The sequence below is a fragment of the Hibiscus syriacus genome, unplaced genomic scaffold (genome assembly GCF_006381635.1).
Source record: "Hibiscus syriacus cultivar Baekdansim isolate YM2019G1 unplaced genomic scaffold, ASM638163v2 tig00111366_pilon, whole genome shotgun sequence".
Classification (NCBI taxonomy): Eukaryota; Viridiplantae; Streptophyta; class Magnoliopsida; order Malvales; family Malvaceae; genus Hibiscus; species Hibiscus syriacus.
The window spans coordinates 1,541,735-1,559,909 of record NW_024063071.1 but is presented as its reverse complement, the minus strand read 5'-3'; the positions used below and the strand labels follow the sequence as shown (position 1 = coordinate 1,559,909).

The following is an 18,175-nucleotide window of genomic DNA, read 5'->3' as shown; positions in this document are numbered from 1 at the left end:
GTAGAAAAATTACTATAACAGTCCTTATTTAAATTTCTCAAGCAAATCTTCAGTCTCTTTAGCTTGAGAAAAAAGAATAGCATAGGGTTTGCATGAATTGGCTGCTGCCAATCCTTTTGAACCTCAAGGAGAAAGTTAGGATGCTTGGTCCAGAAATTAAATAATTTGAATGGTTTAGGATGATTTGCATAGGAATCTTTATGAAGCCAAACAAGGGACATGCAATGATCAGAAGGTTCAGGAGCAATAAATTCCACAAATGAATTTTGAAAAGAAGAGACCCAATAAGAATTGACAAGGACTCTATCAAGTTTCCTAGCAAGGAATGATTCTTTTTACTTATTGCTCCAAGTGAATAATGACCCATAGAAGGGGTGATCATGAAGAAGAAGATCATGAAGAGTGTCTTGAAAATCTTTCATTTCAGAGGAATTATAAGGACCTAAAATATCATGGTCAGAACTTTCAGAATGGTGAAGGATTATATTGAAATCACCTCCTAGAATCCTGTGACTGGATCCATAATTAGAGTCAATGTCCTTTAAGTGTTGCCATAAGTGTCTTCTTTGAATACCATCATTACTACCATAAATAACTTATATATAGAAGGGGAGACCATTTCTGAGACCTTTAACAGTGATGCTTTGGGCAGTAGCTTGACAAAAAGAGAGGTCTAAACCTTTCTTCCAAAGAATCCAGATTCTACCATTATAAGCAAAATCATAGTTTGTCAAAATATTCCAGTTGTTGAATTTACTATTATATAACTCTTCAAATTTTTCAGGTTTTACCCTAGTTTCCATCAGACAGAGAATATCAATTTTATACTGACTAGCTCTTTGAAGAACTTTATTCTATTTTTGAGGATTGTTTAATCATCTGATATTCCAGAAGCTGATGATCATTGAGAAGATGAGTCATGTTCACCCCCTTTACCTTTTCAACATCACATTTAGCTTTTCCAAGGTGTTATTTCTTTTTATTTTTGAGATCTTTGATCAAAAGAGCCACTCCTAAAGCAGCAGATCTTTGTTTCTTACTTTGATATTTTAAGGGAGAAAAGTTATCATCCACAGAATTTAAGACCTCAAATCTATTTGAAGATCCCGTGAGAACATTTTTAGTTTTGATATTTGAAGAGTTTAATGCCTTAAGGTTATAGGAGCTATGAGAGTAGCCATTCCTTAGGAGATTACTAAGTGTTCGAGAGAATGTCTAAGTAGCACATCCTTAGTATTCGAGAGAAACTAGGGAGGAACCACAAAAGTATGGGGTTCTAGATAGTAACTAGGCCTAATCCACCTTAGAGATAAGGCTAGGATTTTATTCGACTAAAAGGAGTTGTGCATGAACGATAGGTTAGATGTTAATGCTTCCGCAAAAAGGTATTGCCGAGATATATCATGTTATATGGACCAATAGGATCACTGCAGGGGTTTACGCCAACCGGTTTTGCCAAGGCATCTTCACTTTGTGAGTCCCTTACTAGAGATAACATATGGCATCCTAGTAGACTCTGTCGGGCAGGTAAGACATAGAAGTAAAACCATTCTAAGAAATGGACTTAGATTTTCCTTAGTGACTCCTATCACTCATTCTCGTAGTAGCTTGTCTTGTGAGGAAGTTAAAGTCCTATAAATCAAATCATATATTTACATTTTATTTTGCCTTTACATTTTCATTTTTTTGCACTGAACACAATATAATTCACCACGACATCTCCATTTGATCCCATATTACCGTCATTCCATTCCCACCAACATCCATTTCATTTTGCCATAGTATTCTCATTTTTGAATACCATTACCTATACGTAGTTACTTTAGAATAGTGTATAAACTTTACTCAAGATCTCTCCAATCCATGTGGATACGATACTCACTCATCACTGTATTACTTGTTCGATTGTGTATACTTGCACATAATTCTGCATCCATAATTAGTACTCACAAATAGCGGACAAGTTTTTGGTGTCGTTGCCGGGGATTGGCAATTGATGATGTCGAGTTTAGTTGTTGCACCATTTTATTTATTTTCTTTGTACATAGTTACTTGTTTTTGTGTTTATCCTTTCTTGCCATGACAATTCCAAATGCTGGGAATACTGCTCGACCATGAACTATCAGAGATCATTTAGTTCCTACCTTGGACGACCTAAAACCTACTATTGTAGCTCCCAAGATTCAGGCAACCCAATTCGAGTTCAAATAGGTTATGTTCGACATGTTGGACTTGATTGGATAATTTGGTGGTGTTTCTCATGAGGATGCAAGGCAACATGTTCGGGTATTTTTAGAGGTCTGTGACTCCTTTCGACAACAAGGTGTACATGAAGATGTGCTGAAATTGAAATTATTTCCATATTCTTTAAAAGATCACACCAGGGCATGGCTCAATGGATTACCTTCCGGCTCGATAAAGTCTTGGGATGACTTGTACAAAATTTTTTTGCTACGGCATAATCAACCCAATATGAACAACCATCTTAGAAATGCCATAGCATCTTTTCACCAAGGTGATGAAGAGTCTATGTATGAGTGTTGGGACTGATATAAAAGTTTGCTTCGCAAGTGCCCCAATCATGGATTCCACACCAACTGGAGTATATGTATGCTGTTCTATAATGGGACTCAATGCACCCACGAGGATGATGCTAGTGCCTTGACAAATGGGCCATGGCAATAACAATGAGAGCGAGTGTCAAACCAATATGGGGTCCATCAACTATGTAGAGAATTACAATCGAGACAACAACAACCCCTATTCTAACAATCTTGGATGGTGTCAGTGTCCAAACTTCTCTTGGGGAAATCAAGGAACCAACAATGCTATTCAGTCCACTAGGCAGCAGAACTTCAGTGACTCCCAAGGTTTTCAAACGAATATGCCATGGCATAATTATAACGAGGGAGTACCATCTTCATCCAACACAAGCTCTTTAGAGGCTACAATGCGAGATTTTATCACAACCACGAAGACCATGTTGCATGACCATGCGACCTCTATAAAAATCCAAGAAACTTTACTTCAAAGCCACAACTCGTCTTTAAGGGCCTTGGAGGGTCAGGTTGATCAAATTGCCACGGCATTACAATCTCGCCCACATAGCAGTCTTCCTACTGAAGTCATTATACTGAAGTCATTATGGCTCAAGAAATGGAGCATTGTGGTATGTTTACCTTAAGGAGTGACATCAAAATCTATAAAGATGCTAAGTTTGGGGGGAGACACTCGGAGAGCCCGATCATGAGATTGTGCACGAAGATTCGAAGGTGCAAGAAGATTCACATTCATGGGAAAACAATGATGATGGTTCGAAGAGTGCAACCAATGAAGAGAAGAACAATTTTACCATGGCAAAAGAAAAGCCCCCATTAGTAAGAGTTGATGACCAAAGGAAAGCTGTAGAATTTTACCGCAACAAATTTTTATGCACTGATAATCACTTGAAGATTCATGAAGAAGACGAAGAGGAGCTTGAGGATATTCCAAAGGAGATGAGTCAATCTAGCTTACTCATAGCTAGACTGGGTATGAATTTTGATCCTTTAGATTCCATTGAATTTACTCATCCTAAACCCCAAGTAACTGCCCATCTGTCTAGACTTGAAATTATAAAAGAAATAAGGAATGAAATGGAGATTAAGGAAAAATTTCCTAATGAGAAATTATTATTTGCCGCGACAATTTTGTCATATGTTAACATTGTCAATTTTCTCGTTAGTGTTGTTTTGCTTCATTACTTAAATATCCTAGGAAAGAACAAGATAATACACGATGGTGGCTACTATCATAAGGATGACCTCAACCTCTTCAATAAATTTTCTGCCCAAATAATTTCAAGTTGCCACAGCAAAAAGGAGCGAAAAGAGATCTCATTCCACTACTATTCAACTTCAGGCAGAGAACAATTTGAAAAAGAGAGGACTACTACAAAGGTCCTACAATTCAGATGTGAAAGACCCGAAATGTCAAGGCAAAATATTTTGAAGGTGGAACTGTTATATGTGTGGGGCATTTTGGTCTACACTGGTGCTCCGATCGAACGTGACAAATCTGCACTCCTCTTGCATGATGTCGAGACTTGCCAAGCATCTTGAAGATGCCGTTATATTTTGGATTTACTCATGTGCATAAATAAATGTTTATTTTGTCACTGCTTTTTATTCAGTTTCCTTTTATTTTACTATTTTTTCCTTGAAAGGTTAGGGTCCATCTAGATTTCAACCGTACCAGCACCCCCTCGGCCTGTAGAGCCACTAGAGGATGAACAATTAGAAATGCCGCATCAAATTCATCTGCCTCTGAACATTCCAGCCCCACATAATTACGAAAGTTCCCACGTCGCACGACCGTCGCACTACCACAAGCATGAAGTCAATGTCCCTTGCATTGCATTGCATTTCATAGCATGTAGTTAGATTTTCCTTAGTTTTTAGCATTGAGGACAATGGTTTTCTGGAATAAATTAAGGATGCCCGATGATGATGAATTCTTGATGGCTAGGATTGAATGTACATGACTGTTGAGGATGATAGAACAAACTCTAGGACTTGCTTATTTGAAACCTTTGAATACACGATTGTATGTTATTCATGCTTAAAGAACTTAGAAATTTTTTATAAGAGAACTCTTGCATGTCTTGGCATAAACGATGAAAACCCCACTTTGTAAAAAAAGAGGAAAAAAGAGGAAAAAAAAAAGAAAAAAATGAAGTTGTGAATAAATGCTTCGGCATATTTGTAGAGGGACACTCCGCCATGCCATGGCATTTCCTGGAAACTAGAAATAATTAAATGGCAGCTATGGTATATGAGTGAATAAAAGTAGTCACAAGATGACTCTACCTGACTAGCTCGGGGGTGAAAAGTATGCTCCCTTTTACCTAGAGTGTGAAATGGTAGGTGTGATGGTCTGACTTCCCTCGTAGCAGTGTTAAAAAAAGAAAAAAAGAAAAAAGGAAAAGAAAACAATGTGGGAGTAAACTTGTAAATGTCGTGGCAAAACAAGAAAGCTTGCGTAGAAAATTTTTAGGTTTGTTAAGCATGGACTGGATACAAACACGTTTCTAGGCAGAAAAAGTCAAAGAATATATTTTTAGTAAGAGCCAGCTGTCATTGACCATGCATGATTTCTACAATCAATCATAAAGGAGAGGCTCATTACCATCTATGCACCATCTTTTACATAAAAGGAATGAACTTTAGGGTACTAGGGTAATTTTATCACAAAACCCTAAGTTCATTCTCTCCCTATAAATAGAAGATGAGACCACAATGAAAAAGAGACTTTGAAGACTTTTACACAGCCGCCAAGAGCCTAAAAATTCAGAGAAAAAGATCTCTCTTTTTCCCGTCAATCGTTTTTGCCATGGCATTCCTCTGTTGACAAGCTAGAAGGGAGTGGCGTTCTAGGCATCCGAGAGGAGCTAGTTCGCTGGGACAGTTTGTGGTGGCCGAGGGAAGCTCCGACAGTACACGTCGAAGGCTTTTCCTCCTTTCCTTTACTCTTTGCTTTCATTATTTATCATTCGGGTTGTAAAGAACATATTAACTTGTTTTGTGCTTGCTTATTTCGAACCCTACCATGAACTAATCCTTTTTGGTGGGAGTTTATTTTGGATATTTAAGTTTTGCTTTAATGAATGGTTGTTTTTCTATGTTATTATATGTTTTGTTTATGAAGTTTAATGCCTTAAGGTTGTAGGAGCTATGAGAGTAGTCATTCCTTAGGAGATTACTAAGTGTTCGTGAGAATGTCTAAGTAGCACATCCTTAGTATTCGAGAGAAACTAGGGAGGAACCACAAAAGCAAGGGGTTCTAGATAGTAACTAGGCCTAATCCACCTTAGAGATAAGGCTAGGATTTTATTCGACTAAAAGGAGTTGTCCATGAACGATAGGTTAGATGTTAATGCTGCCCGCAAAAAGGTATTGCCGAGACATATCCTGTTATCTGGACCAATAGGATCACTGTAGGGGTTTACGCCAAACGATTTTGCCAAGGCATATTCACTTTGTCGAGTCCCTTACTAGAGATAGCATAGGGCATCCTAGTAGACTCTGTCGGGCAGGTAAGACATAGAACTAAAACCATTCTAAGAAGTGGACTTAGATTTTCCTTAGTGACTCCTATCACTCATTCCCGTAGTATCTTGTCTTGTGAGGAAGTTAAAGTCCTATAAATCAAATTCTATATTTACATTTTATTTTGCCTTTACATTTTTTTTGCACTGAACACAATATAATTCACCACGACATCTCCATTTGCTCCCATATTACCATCATTCCATTCCCATCAACATCCATTTCATTTTGCCATAGCATTCTCATTTGTGAATACCATTAGCTATACTTAGTTACTTTAGAATAGTGTATAAACTTTACTCAAGATCTCTCCAATCCCTGTGGATACGATACTCACTCATCACTGTATTATTTGTTCGATTGTGTATACTTGCACATAATTCCGCATCCATAATTACTACTCACAAATAGCGGACAGCTGAACGATAGGATTTGAGTCTCGAGATTTTAGTGGAAAGAACTGGAGCTCTTGTCTCGCTTGGCAGCCAAATAATTTTCTCCAGCACATAGAACACGAAAGAGAAATGTAACAGGAGAAATAGAAAGAAAACCCAAAGAAGAAGAAAAAGAAGATGTCGGAGACGCACCAGAGGACTCGTTCGTTAGACCAGCTAATGTCGGAACCCTAGAAAACCCCCAATTGTAATAAGAAAGGCGTTTATTTCGAGAACAAAAATTCAAGGAACGTAGCAGGGAAATTGATACTACTGTCGTGTAGCACAAGGCAACTCCAATGGTGCTCTTCAGAGGCAGCAAATTCTTTTTTTTATGACATATTTTCTTCTACCTTCATGGCACATTTTTTATTGTTTGACTATTTTTTAAGGTTGGTTCGAACGTCGTCTCGACTGATCAAGATGATGCTTATTTTTTATCTCGTTTATCTTCCTTACTTTGGACCCTCATATTGGACTTGAATATGTTGTTTGCGTTCGTAGATAGTTTTCTCACGATGCTCAATTCTGATTTGCAGTTGTCGATGATCTTTCAGTAGTTCAATCTCTTGTTGTGTTTTGTTTGTCGATGGAGTCAGATATGTTTGTACTTGTCTTTTGTTCGAGTTTCTTGGATGAGTTTTAACTTTTTCCTTGTATGGTCATTGAATGATCTCGAGTGACTAGTTTATTGCATCAATGTTTATAGAAAAATATTCTAATTTTGTGTTCAGTTTTTGAACTTCATTATAACTTTGTATATTTTATCTTTTTAATAAAATTAGCGGCTCTATTTGCATAAAAAGTAAAAAAATTGAAGCGAATTAAGTTATTAAAACTAAATAAAAACTTAAGTTTAGTGAAGATTTTGAAAGAAAAAAATAGTTTGATGACTAAATTAAAATAGTTAAAATAATTAAGTGACTAAATATGTAATTTACTCATACATTTTTAACAGATTTAACAATTTAACACAAACAAATAACGATTTAAACTTTAAAAATAAAACATCTTAAAAATACTTTAGAGATAATTCAATAAAAAAAACCCCGTATAATTCAAGGAGCAATGGTACATTTCAGCCTTAAATTTAATATTTATAATGTAAAATTTAAAGAATTAAAATTTAGAATTATTTAAATCTTTTTACGGAGGGGAAATCCGACGAAGTTCTGACACGGCACGCATGGATTTCGGCTGGAATAAAAGGAAAATTTGTTTTTTAATTAAGCCACGTGTCACTTCAACATTCGATCAAACAACCGCCAACGGTTCTCATTGGTTGGAGTTCCCAACAAACTTTCAACTCATTTCCGTATCCATTCAAAATCCCTAAGCAGACAATTTTCTTCGCAATTTAATTCCCACATCCAATAAGAAAAAGGTCAAAGAGACCCGAGCAGATCCCAGTATCATGGGGACCGAGATATCGGAGCCGTTAATTATCGACAAGGAAACCATCGACGGCGGCGGCATCGAGTCGGAGCACGTCCCGGAATGGAAAGACCAAATCACGATCAGAGGGCTGGTCGTGAGCGCCTTGTTAGGGACGCTCTTTTGTATCATCACGCACAAGCTGAATTTAACCGTCGGGATTATCCCGTCGTTGAATGTCGGAGCTGGATTGCTCGGATTCTTCTTTGTGAAATCGTGGACAGGTTTTTTGACCAAGTTAGGGTTTCAGGTCACACCTTTTACTAAACAAGAAAACACCGTCATTCAAACTTGCGTCGTCGCTTGTTACGGCCTTGCTTTTAGTGGTATGTGATAACTAGAAATCCTTCTAATCTGTGTATGAATTTGATCCATTTTTGGCTAATTTTGTTTAGTGATTATATATGATGAAGAAATTATTAGCTTGTTTTTGTTTTGTTTAAAGCATACCAAATTTAATCATTTTAGCTGTATATGATTAAGAAATGATTATTAGCATTACTAGTGACTTAACATTTTGAATATGTAAGAAGTTGATATTATTGATTTAACTTAGACGTATTGAGGGTGCTTAATTTCTAGTGTTAATTAAGTAATTAAATTGAATCTTAAGCTCACTAGCTTCACTATTTTGTCGTAATATCTTATCTTTGACAGGGGGATTCGGATCGTATATGATTGCAATGGATGAAAAAACTTATCAACTTATTGGTGCTGATTACCCTGGAAACCGAGCTGAAGATATTAAGAACCCGGGGTTAGGGTGGATGACTGGTTTTCTCTTTGTTGTCAGTTTTCTTGGGCTGTTTAGTCTTACTCCTCTTCGTAAGGTATAGATCTTTTTGCTATCTTTATTATATACCCCTATGAGGTAATTTAGACTTTAGTTAAGTTTCAATTTTTGGTTTTGAAGATGATGTTCTCTATATATCTAGTTTCGCCCCAGTAAAATGTTTGTGACTGTAATTTTGGTTTAGATATTGGCATTGCTTATATTTAACCCTCTTGTTGAATTAATTCTAGAATTTACTGGTTTTTTACTTATCAGTAATTTTTGTGCTTTGATTAAAAAAACCTTGATTATTGAGATGTAATGTATTCTGTTTTATTGTTCTGACTATCCCTTTTACCTATGAGAGTGCATTGCAAGAAGGTTTTCTCTTAGTATATAATCTGATTGTTCAATTTAACCTTCTAATCTATCTTTGTATTTTATCAGGTAATGATACTGGATTATAAGCTTACATATCCAAGTGGGACGGCCACAGCAATGTTGATAAATAGTTTTCATACTCACTCTGGTGCTGAGCTTGCAGGGTACTTATTAGATACATTGTGCTTATTGTCTTTTCATAGATCCACATATAGTTTCCGTTGATGTAGTGCTTGATCAGAGACTTAGTGGAGAGGAAATCATATTCTAATGAATTTATCAAAGTAGATAATGAATAACAGAAGGTCTTTCCAATCTAACAATGCATTTATAATATCAATGAAACAGCTGCTTAAATCATAAACTTCTCCATGTAGTTAACTAGAGAGAATGGTGTTGATCTTTAACAAATAGATTGATTTCTTTCTTATTATGTATATATACACACAAAAACGTACATATATCTAATATTTATGGTTTATTACAGGAAGCAAGTCAAGTGTCTTGGAAAATATTTAAGCATAAGTTTCGTTTGGAGCTGCTTCAAGTGGTTTTTCAGTGGTATTGGAGATTCCTGTGGGTTTGATAATTTTCCCAGTTTTGGTTTAACGCTGTTCAAAAACACGTAAGTTATCTCAAGTTTCCCATGTGAACACCCTCTCCTTTTTCTTCTCTGTTGAAAGAATGCTTATAGATGTTATGAGAATGATAGAACCTTTATTACTATTAGCCAGAGGGTGAAGTTGATGGTATTCAAATATTTGTGATGTATTATTGTATGTATAGTGAGTTGGTTCTCCATGGTGATCAATATGTTACCAGTTGAGGTAGAAGAACTAGCAGTAAAAAAGGACTTATAGGGACTTCAAACTTGATTAGCATGTATTCTGAAGCCATACATATGTCTATAATTCTGGTGCATGCAAGATGTCATTTCTTGATTTATGTACGCTAGTAGCTTGGCATGTAATCGGACTGTAATTTGGATTCGAGTAAAATCACATTAACATGATTGCCGATGCTTGTATTAAATGTTTGTAATTTGGCATGTAATAGGACTGTAATTTGGATTCGAGTAAAATCACATTAACATGATTGCCGGTGTTTGTATTAAATGTTTTAATGATATTGTTAACGTTTCACATGATTTCTTTTACAGGTTCTATTTTGACTTTAGCCCAACCTATGTTGGTTGTGGTCTTATTTGCCCACACATAGTAAATTGCTCAGTTCTTCTCGGGGCTATCATATCTTGGGGTTTCCTGTGGCCCTTCATTTCTGCACATGCTGGGGATTGGTACCCTACTGGCTTGGAAAGCAATAATTTTAAAGGTCTTTATGGGTATAAGGTACAGTGAAAATTTTGGTGTCCACAGTTATTTTTATGGAAGTTTTTGATGGTTCTGTCCTTACACCTGGCTTCCTTATTCTCTGTCTTTTATCCTCATTGAAGCGTTCTCTTCTAAAGAAGTTTTCTGTGTTATCACTTGTGCACAGGTCTTCATAGCTATTGCTCTTATCCTTGGTGATGGTCTTTACAACTTGATCAAGATAATTTATATAACTGCAAAGGAAATGTGCAACAAGAGCACCCAAGAGAGCAAACTTCCTATTGTTAATGAGGTTATAGGTGAGTATGCCCTATATTTTCCTTTGTTGTGTATCAGTCTGTTTTATTGTAATGGTTTTCATTGCTTTAGAATTACTGAAGTCGTATAATCACCACTGAGTGGCTTCTACTGAAATGACATTCCTTGTGTAAAATTGTAGTTCTAGGTAAAACTCATTGATAGATATATAAATATAGAGCCTTAACTTAAATATGTAATTTCACCTTGTTGAAATTTCTGAAAATATTATGAACTTTAGGCACAATGCGCATGCAATTATCTTTTTCATTGTTCTTAGACCATTCTATTCTCCACTAACGGTTTATTGCATTATTTTCCACTTTCCACAGATAATGAGAGCTCTAAAGGGCCAGCAGAGCAGAGAAAAAGAGAGAACATATTTCTTAAAGACAGGATACCTACATGGTTTGCTGCTTCTGGATATGTGGCCTTGGCTGCTATATCAACAGCTACTATTCCAATTATCTTTCCGCCCCTCAAGTGGTATATGGTTCTTGTTTCATACATCATTGCCCCTGCTCTTGCCTTCTGCAACTCTTATGGTACTGGACTTACTGACTGGAACCTGTCTTCCACTTATGGGAAGATTGGTCTTTTCATTATAGCTTCCTTGGTCGGAAGTGATGGTGGAGTCATGGCTGGTTTGGCTGCCTGTGGAGTTATGATGTCAATCGTCTCCACTGCAGCTGATCTAATGCAAGATTTCAAGACGGGTTACCTCACTCTATCATCAGCCAAATCTATGTTTGTGAGCCAGTTATTGGGAACAGCCATGGGATGTGTCATTGCTCCACTCACATTCTGGATGTTTTGGACTGCTTTTGATGTTGGATCACCTGATGGTCCATACAAAGCACCTTATGCAGTGATATTCAGGGAAATGGCCATTCTTGGTATCGAGGGCTTCTCGGAGCTGCCCAAGCATTGTTTGGCTTTATGTGCCGGATTCTTTGTAGCTGCTTTGATCGTAAACCTACTGAGGGATGTGACCCCCAAGAAAATTTCACAGTTCATTCCTATTCCAATGGCGATGGCGGTGCCATTCTATATTGGAGCTTACTTTGCTGTTGACATGTTTGTCGGAACAGTAATCTTGTACATATGGGAACGGATCAACCAGAAGGATGCAGAGGATTACGCAGGTGCAGTTGCTTCAGGTTTAATTTGTGGCGATGGAATTTGGACCATACCATCAGCCATACTTTCAATCATCAGGATCAATCCACCCATCTGCATGTACTTCGGTCCTTCTCTGAGTAGTTGATTAGGAAAACCACTGGTTGTGATATAGGATGCAACAGTGTGTGTATGGAAGTGTATTGTAAGAAGTGGAAGGTGCATCGGATTCTGTATATATGTCTGTTCTTTCATATTTTTCCAGTTATGGCAACAATCTGAGACTCTCAGTTAATTGGATTCAGTAAATGCGTTGTATGAATCTTGAAATTTGGTTTACAAGAAATATATCTGTTCATATATTTCCCATCACTGTCTAGATTTCTTTAACATGAAAATTGACCTTATTGTTGAATTCGGAGCACACTCTCTGTTTCCAACTGATAATTGGGTTATGAAATATGAATCGCCGGCCTTTCATAATCATTGAAAATTGAAGGAAAAAATGTAATAATTCTTCATGGCAATAGAAAGCTTTGCAAGAATAGCGGAGACCCAACTCAATGGATTGTGCTACCAATTTGAGTTGGTTCTACCAAATTTGGAAGTTTTGTTGATAAAAGGAAAATTTACGTTTAAACTTCGAAGATAACGAATATTAAATATGGGTAAACTACACGTTTAGTATATTAATTATCATTTTTGTTTTGTTTTGATCATTCAACTATTTTTTTTCAAAATCATATCTAATTTTTAGTTTTGGTTCATTTTCGGCACTCATCGTTAAAAAGTTAATGGTGGTGTTGATGTGTCAGTGTAAAGTAATGTCACATGATCATTGAAAAAATTTAAAAATTGTCACGCCAACAGTTCTGTTAATTTTTTAATAATAGATAACCAAAATGAAATCAAATCGTAACGATAGATATAATTTTGAAAAAAAATAGTTCAGTGACCAAATGGAACAACATTTATAGTTGAGGTACTAAACGTGTAGTTCACCTATTAAAAATTTATATATATTTTTTGAATAGTATAGTGATTACAAGATAATATATGTTCAAAATATTTTTTAGTCATTGACAATGCACACACACCCTGATGCAACTGCTCGAACCTGGACTTCGAGAGAGTACAACATTCTCTTTAACCACTGAATTCACTCAATGAATTCATTAAAAATTTAAGTTTAATAGATTGATTTTAATATATATATAGGTGTGAAATTTTCATTCTTAATATATAATATATATTTATGGACAACTTTAGGAAAATTTTAAATAAATATTTCTTTTTGATAAATTCTATAGTTAATTCTAATTTTAGTCAAGGGAAAGGGAAAAAGGAACTCTAAAAAAAGAAAGTGAAATACTTCTAAAAAGTCTAGAACTATGAATGGGCATGAGTATGTTTGGATCAACCCGACCTAACCCTAAAATTTTATATTCTTCACTCGACTCAACCTGATTCAAAAATTATATATCATCCACCCGACTTGAACCGACCCGATTTTTTGAGAGAAAATCTGAACCCGACACGAAATAATAAAAAATATTATTTTTATTCAATAAAAACATTGATTTAATTGAAAAAAATAATATATAGAGGGGTATTATTGTAATTATTCCTAAATATATAAAGTAAAATTATATTTTTTTGGGTTGGATCAGGTCGGGTATTTTTCACCCTAAACCCGAATCCGACCCAACCCGAACACCACCTTTAAAAAAATCCGAACCGACATGACTTGAATCCGAATTAAAATAAACCAACCCGATCGGATCAGGTCGGGTTGGAATGAGTCGGGTTCGCCATGCCCATCCCTATCTAAAACACATACCTCCAGGAAATATGGGAACAAAATGAGTAAATTCTTGAAAATTGGTGAAAGAAAGTGAAAAGTTTTAGGTGGTGGCCGTTTGGTGGTCTTACCGGCACCTAATTCTCACGAATAATTTGCACCCTATTAATGATGAACAACAAAGAAGGCTTTAGTATAGGTGTCTTCTAAGATACAAGGGTCATAGAAATCGAGTTCATTAAACTTTAATTTAACTGACTTATACATTTCTTTTTAAAGATTATAAAAATATGATATACAATAAATGTAAGATTCAAATATCAACATATCTGATTATTTATTTATAAATTGTAATTATCTTTAATTCGAATAAAGCTTCATTTTTCTTTTACGACAAATAATATGAATTTAATGAAAACTATAAATATTTAAAGACTTCCAATATCTAATACTTATACCCCTTATCCCATTGTATATGAGAATAATATTTTGTTGTTGTTATTGTTGTAATGTCTAATACTTATACGAATTTCAATGTCTAATATGAACAGTGATGAATTGACCAAGTCGTACATGAATCAAGATTTTATATATATTTATTTTCTTTTTAGAGTGATGGGCCAATTTGTAAAATATTTACTTACATCAAAATTTGTGCATATTGTATTAGAAAAACCTATCAAATTTAGTCATATATTTTTGTTAGCGACTCCCTTTAGGCCTAATTTTATTATCTAAGTCTCCACTTTATCAAATTTCTAAATTTTTATTTTATATATTTTTAATGTAAATACTCAATAACCTTATTAATAACGTTATGTTAATTTTAAATATATATTATCAATTAAACTTTATTGTTAAATTAGACCTCCAGAATTAGAATGCTGTATATTTAAATTTAATGAAAATACATTAATAATTTTATCAATAAATTTAATGTTTTTTAAATAGTTTCCAAAATTAAAAATAAAGAACTAAATTTCAGAAGGTAAGAGGAGATGGGAATTTAGGGCACAATTATACCTTACCTTCCAAAAGTATAGTAATATTAATTATAAATATTTACAATTAAATTTAAATAGAAATCCGATCAACTCTACTCAAATTTTATAAATTCAATTGAACTAAAAAAATTAAATTATAAAATAGAACTCATTAATTAGAATAATTTAAAAAAATTTAAGTCAACCCGAGTTGACCCTAAAAAGGAAGGTGAGAACTAAGAAAGAATTCAATAGTACTATTTAAATATTTATAATTAAATTTAAATAGATACTTAAATTATTCTACTTGAGTTTATAAAATTAAATTTAACTCAAATAAATTTTAAATTATAAAATAAGATTTATAAATTCAAATAATTTAAAATGTTTTGTCCAACTCCATTTTCGATGGAATGTTAACCCCTGAAAAATCAAGAACGAAAGGATCAATATTTGTTTGACGTGTTGTAAAGTGAAGCCAAGTTTAAAAGTTTTGACAATTGAGGTGTGGCGTCGGGATTTCAATTTTCGATAAATAAATACTTTTGTCCTCACATTCCTTTGCCAAAAACAGTGAAAAACAAACTCATGGAAGTCTAGGAACTTTTTTCAGGTCACTTTCTTCTTCAATCAAAGAGGGCTTCTTTTTTTATCCACCAATGGATCCCAAGGACTCCAAGCAGCCTCCTCCACATCAATTTCCCAACTTCTTGAGCTTACCATCACAACCCCAACAACAGCAGCTTCAAAACACTGGTGGGAACAAATCAGCTGAAACAAAGGATGCCCTTGCTGTTGTTGCAGATAAAGAAGAAGGAAAGAAGCAACTTTTGGCCCCAAAGAGAAGTTCTAACAAAGACAGGCATAAAAAAGTTGAGGGAAGAGGTAGAAGGATAAGGATGCCTGCTCTATGTGCAGCTAGGATCTTTCAGTTGACTCGAGAATTGGGTCACAAATCCGATGGGGAAACCATACAGTGGCTGTTACAGCAAGCTGAGCCAGCGATAATAGCCGCCACGGGGAGCGGAACGATACCGGCATCGGCTTTGGCAGCAGCTGGAGGCTCCGTTTCACCGCAAGGAGCTTCTCTATCTATGGGGTTGCACCAAAAGACGGAAGATTTACGGGGGTCCAGTGTAGGGTCAGGGAGCAGTAGAATCAATTGGGGGATTGTTGGTGGTAATTTGGGGAGACCCCATCATGTGGCAGCAACAGGGTTATGGCCCCCAGTCAGTGGCTATGGGTTGCAGTCATCATCCGGTCCGTCTACAACAAATTTAGCCTGTGAAAGTTCTACTTATATGCAGAAAATTGGGTTTCCTGGTTTTGACTTGACAGGCAATAATATGGGTCCGATGAGTTTCACCTCAATGCTTGGTGCGGCTAACCAGCAGCTCCCTGGTTTGGAACTTGGGTTGTCTCAAGACGGTCATTTTGGGGTTTTGGATCCTCAAGCCTTGAGCCAGATGTATCAACAGATGGGGCAGGCTAGGGTGCACCATCATCACCAGCAGCAGGAGGGGGAGGAGCAACAACCGCCTGCTAAAGATGATTCACAATGATCAGGCGAGTAAAGTTATCTATTTTGGGAGCAAGACTAAAAAAGTAGCATGCCTGAGAGAGGATGGCTTTTTTCTTGTAATGGTTTTAAGTATTGTATGATTGGATTAAAATGGACACTTTGATTCTCAGAACTCTATGGCTGACTGTATGGATATATTGCCCCCGTCTTTCTGCATTGCATCACCCAAATTTCCATTACAGGTGCTTTTTTCCTGATTCTTGTCTTTTGTTGAAATTACAAAGTTTTCAAAAAAAGTGTCAACTCATTTGTGCCTAATTGGTTTTGCTGTGGAATGTGCAGGTGGAGCTTTGCACAGCCTAGTAGCATGGTTTTGGGATTATCTTCTGGTTTGATTTGGAGGTGTTTTGAATATAATACAAGGGACATTTAATTGTTTTCTTCTTCTCTAGGTCTTGATGGAGTTGGAATCAGTTTGCTTATGAAATTAAAAACAGAAATTTGCAGTCATACATGTCCGGTTTATTCTTAGATAAAGTAGGAACTTTTATTTCTCTAAAAGGTTACATAAAGACCCAATTGTTGATTATTTCTGGATGCCAAAAGCATGCATGTTTCCTGCTATAGCATGTCTGTTAACATATAAGAACCTAGTTCTTTTGTGCCGATCTTACCTTTTTTTCTTTTTCTTTTGGGTGGGGGGACCCTTCATTATTCCTAAATTTTATTCACTGGATTAGTTTTTATTTATGGAATTTGTATCCAGTCACTGCTTGAGCACACAAGGGATTTTCACTTTGGATGTGTTATTTGACTGTTTAAAATTCTCTCATTCAATGTTGAGCGAAGGATGAGTGGCCCTCTTGAATTGGAGACATAGAAGTGCCAGTAATAGCAAATAGCCTGCTTTGTTCATCAACTTTAAATGATAACATTGTGTACTGATATTCAATTGAAATATAGTTGTATACACAGGTATACTTAGAAAGATCATGCATCCTACTCATGTCTCCTTGACTTGGATTATCATGTGGAAGCCAATTCTACCAGTTGATTTTGGACTAGCCACTCACATGCATATTTGAAATGAATCAATGATAATATTTAGGATTGATCTTTAATTAGTAGCACAATGACTTTTCTTTTGTTGCCCCTAATGATTGTTTGATCTTCTCTTTTGTTGCCCCTAATGATTATTTGATATTTTCTTCAGTTGTCTGTCTCTATTGTAATTTAATTAGGTCCAGGTTGAGTTCTCCTTGGTGGATAGCCATAGTTAATTTGTGTTCAGTGATTTTCATGTGAAATCTATGATGGTTTTTCTCTATGTTACTCGGACACACGAGTATGTATCCAACATGGGTATGGTTAGATTTGTCAAAGTTTTTATTTGTATTTGGAGGATCCTTGGAGGTTATATCCTCCATATTCAAGTGCGGGACACGAGTGTGAAATACTAGCACTTCATGAAAAATGAAGAGTCCGAACAACGTAGTTTATAATATTCTTTTTGTTTTGTTACTCGGACACACGAGTATGTATCCAACATGGGTATGGTAGATTTGTCAAAGTTTTTATTTGTATTTGGAGGATCCTTGGAGGTTATATCCTCCATATTCAAGTGCGGGACACGAGTGTGAAATACTAGCACTTCATGAAAAATGAAGAGTCCGAACAACGTAGTTTATAATATTCTTTCTATTTTTGGTTTCCTAGCAACGCAAACTTATTGTGAAAACTCATGGACTGTAGCACAAAGCAGCAAAGCTGACTAACTTGTTTGCCCCAAAACACTTAATAGTTTCTTAAAAGAAATCAACGATGACAAAATCATGAGGTAAACTTACTTTGGTCCTTACATTTTTGGAACTTGAAGTCTTTTGTCATTCATTTGCTGTGTTAAATCATGGGGTAAGATCACTGCGCTCCTTGCATTTTTGACACTGGGAGATTTTGAGTGAATTGAAATTGACTGAAGAGGTTAAGTTTGTGGCCCACCATTCTGCACTTGGCAT

At 35.7% G+C, this 18,175-nt stretch overlaps 2 protein-coding genes across 2 annotated transcripts; both read left to right on the top strand.

Annotated features, from left to right (window-relative positions):
• The first annotated feature begins 7,898 nt into the window (after positions 1–7,898).
• LOC120159474 (probable metal-nicotianamine transporter YSL6) lies at positions 7,899–12,149 on the top strand. The gene is made up of 7 exons (XM_039170066.1): positions 7,899–8,280; positions 8,612–8,784; positions 9,174–9,271; positions 9,595–9,732; positions 10,267–10,456; positions 10,605–10,737; positions 11,068–12,149. Exons 1-7 carry the CDS (start codon positions 7,935–7,937, stop codon positions 12,000–12,002), a joined length of 2,013 nt encoding a protein of 670 aa, XP_039025997.1. The 5' UTR covers positions 7,899–7,934; the 3' UTR covers positions 12,003–12,149.
• A 3,034-nt stretch (positions 12,150–15,183) lies between these two features.
• Positions 15,184–16,749, top strand: LOC120159604 (transcription factor TCP20-like). Its single transcript, XM_039170180.1, has 2 exons — positions 15,184–16,402; positions 16,503–16,749. The coding sequence occupies exon 1, from the start codon at positions 15,298–15,300 to the stop codon at positions 16,198–16,200; it is 903 nt and encodes a 300-aa protein (XP_039026111.1). The 5' UTR covers positions 15,184–15,297; the 3' UTR covers positions 16,201–16,402; positions 16,503–16,749.
• Positions 16,750–18,175: the final 1,426 nt, after the last annotated feature.

Excerpts from the sequence above, each read along its gene's own strand:
- LOC120159474 (XM_039170066.1), top strand. The coding sequence starts at position 7,935 with ATGGGGACCGAGATATCGGAGCCGTTAATTATCGACAAGGAAACCATC. Across the intron at positions 8,785-9,173 it reads GTCTTACTCCTCTTCGTAAG|GTAATGATACTGGATTATAA; the intron begins GTATAGATCTTT and ends GTATTTTATCAG. Across the intron at positions 9,272-9,594 it reads TCTGGTGCTGAGCTTGCAGG|GAAGCAAGTCAAGTGTCTTG; the intron begins GTACTTATTAGA and ends GGTTTATTACAG.
- LOC120159604 (XM_039170180.1), top strand. The coding sequence starts at position 15,298 with ATGGATCCCAAGGACTCCAAGCAGCCTCCTCCACATCAATTTCCCAAC.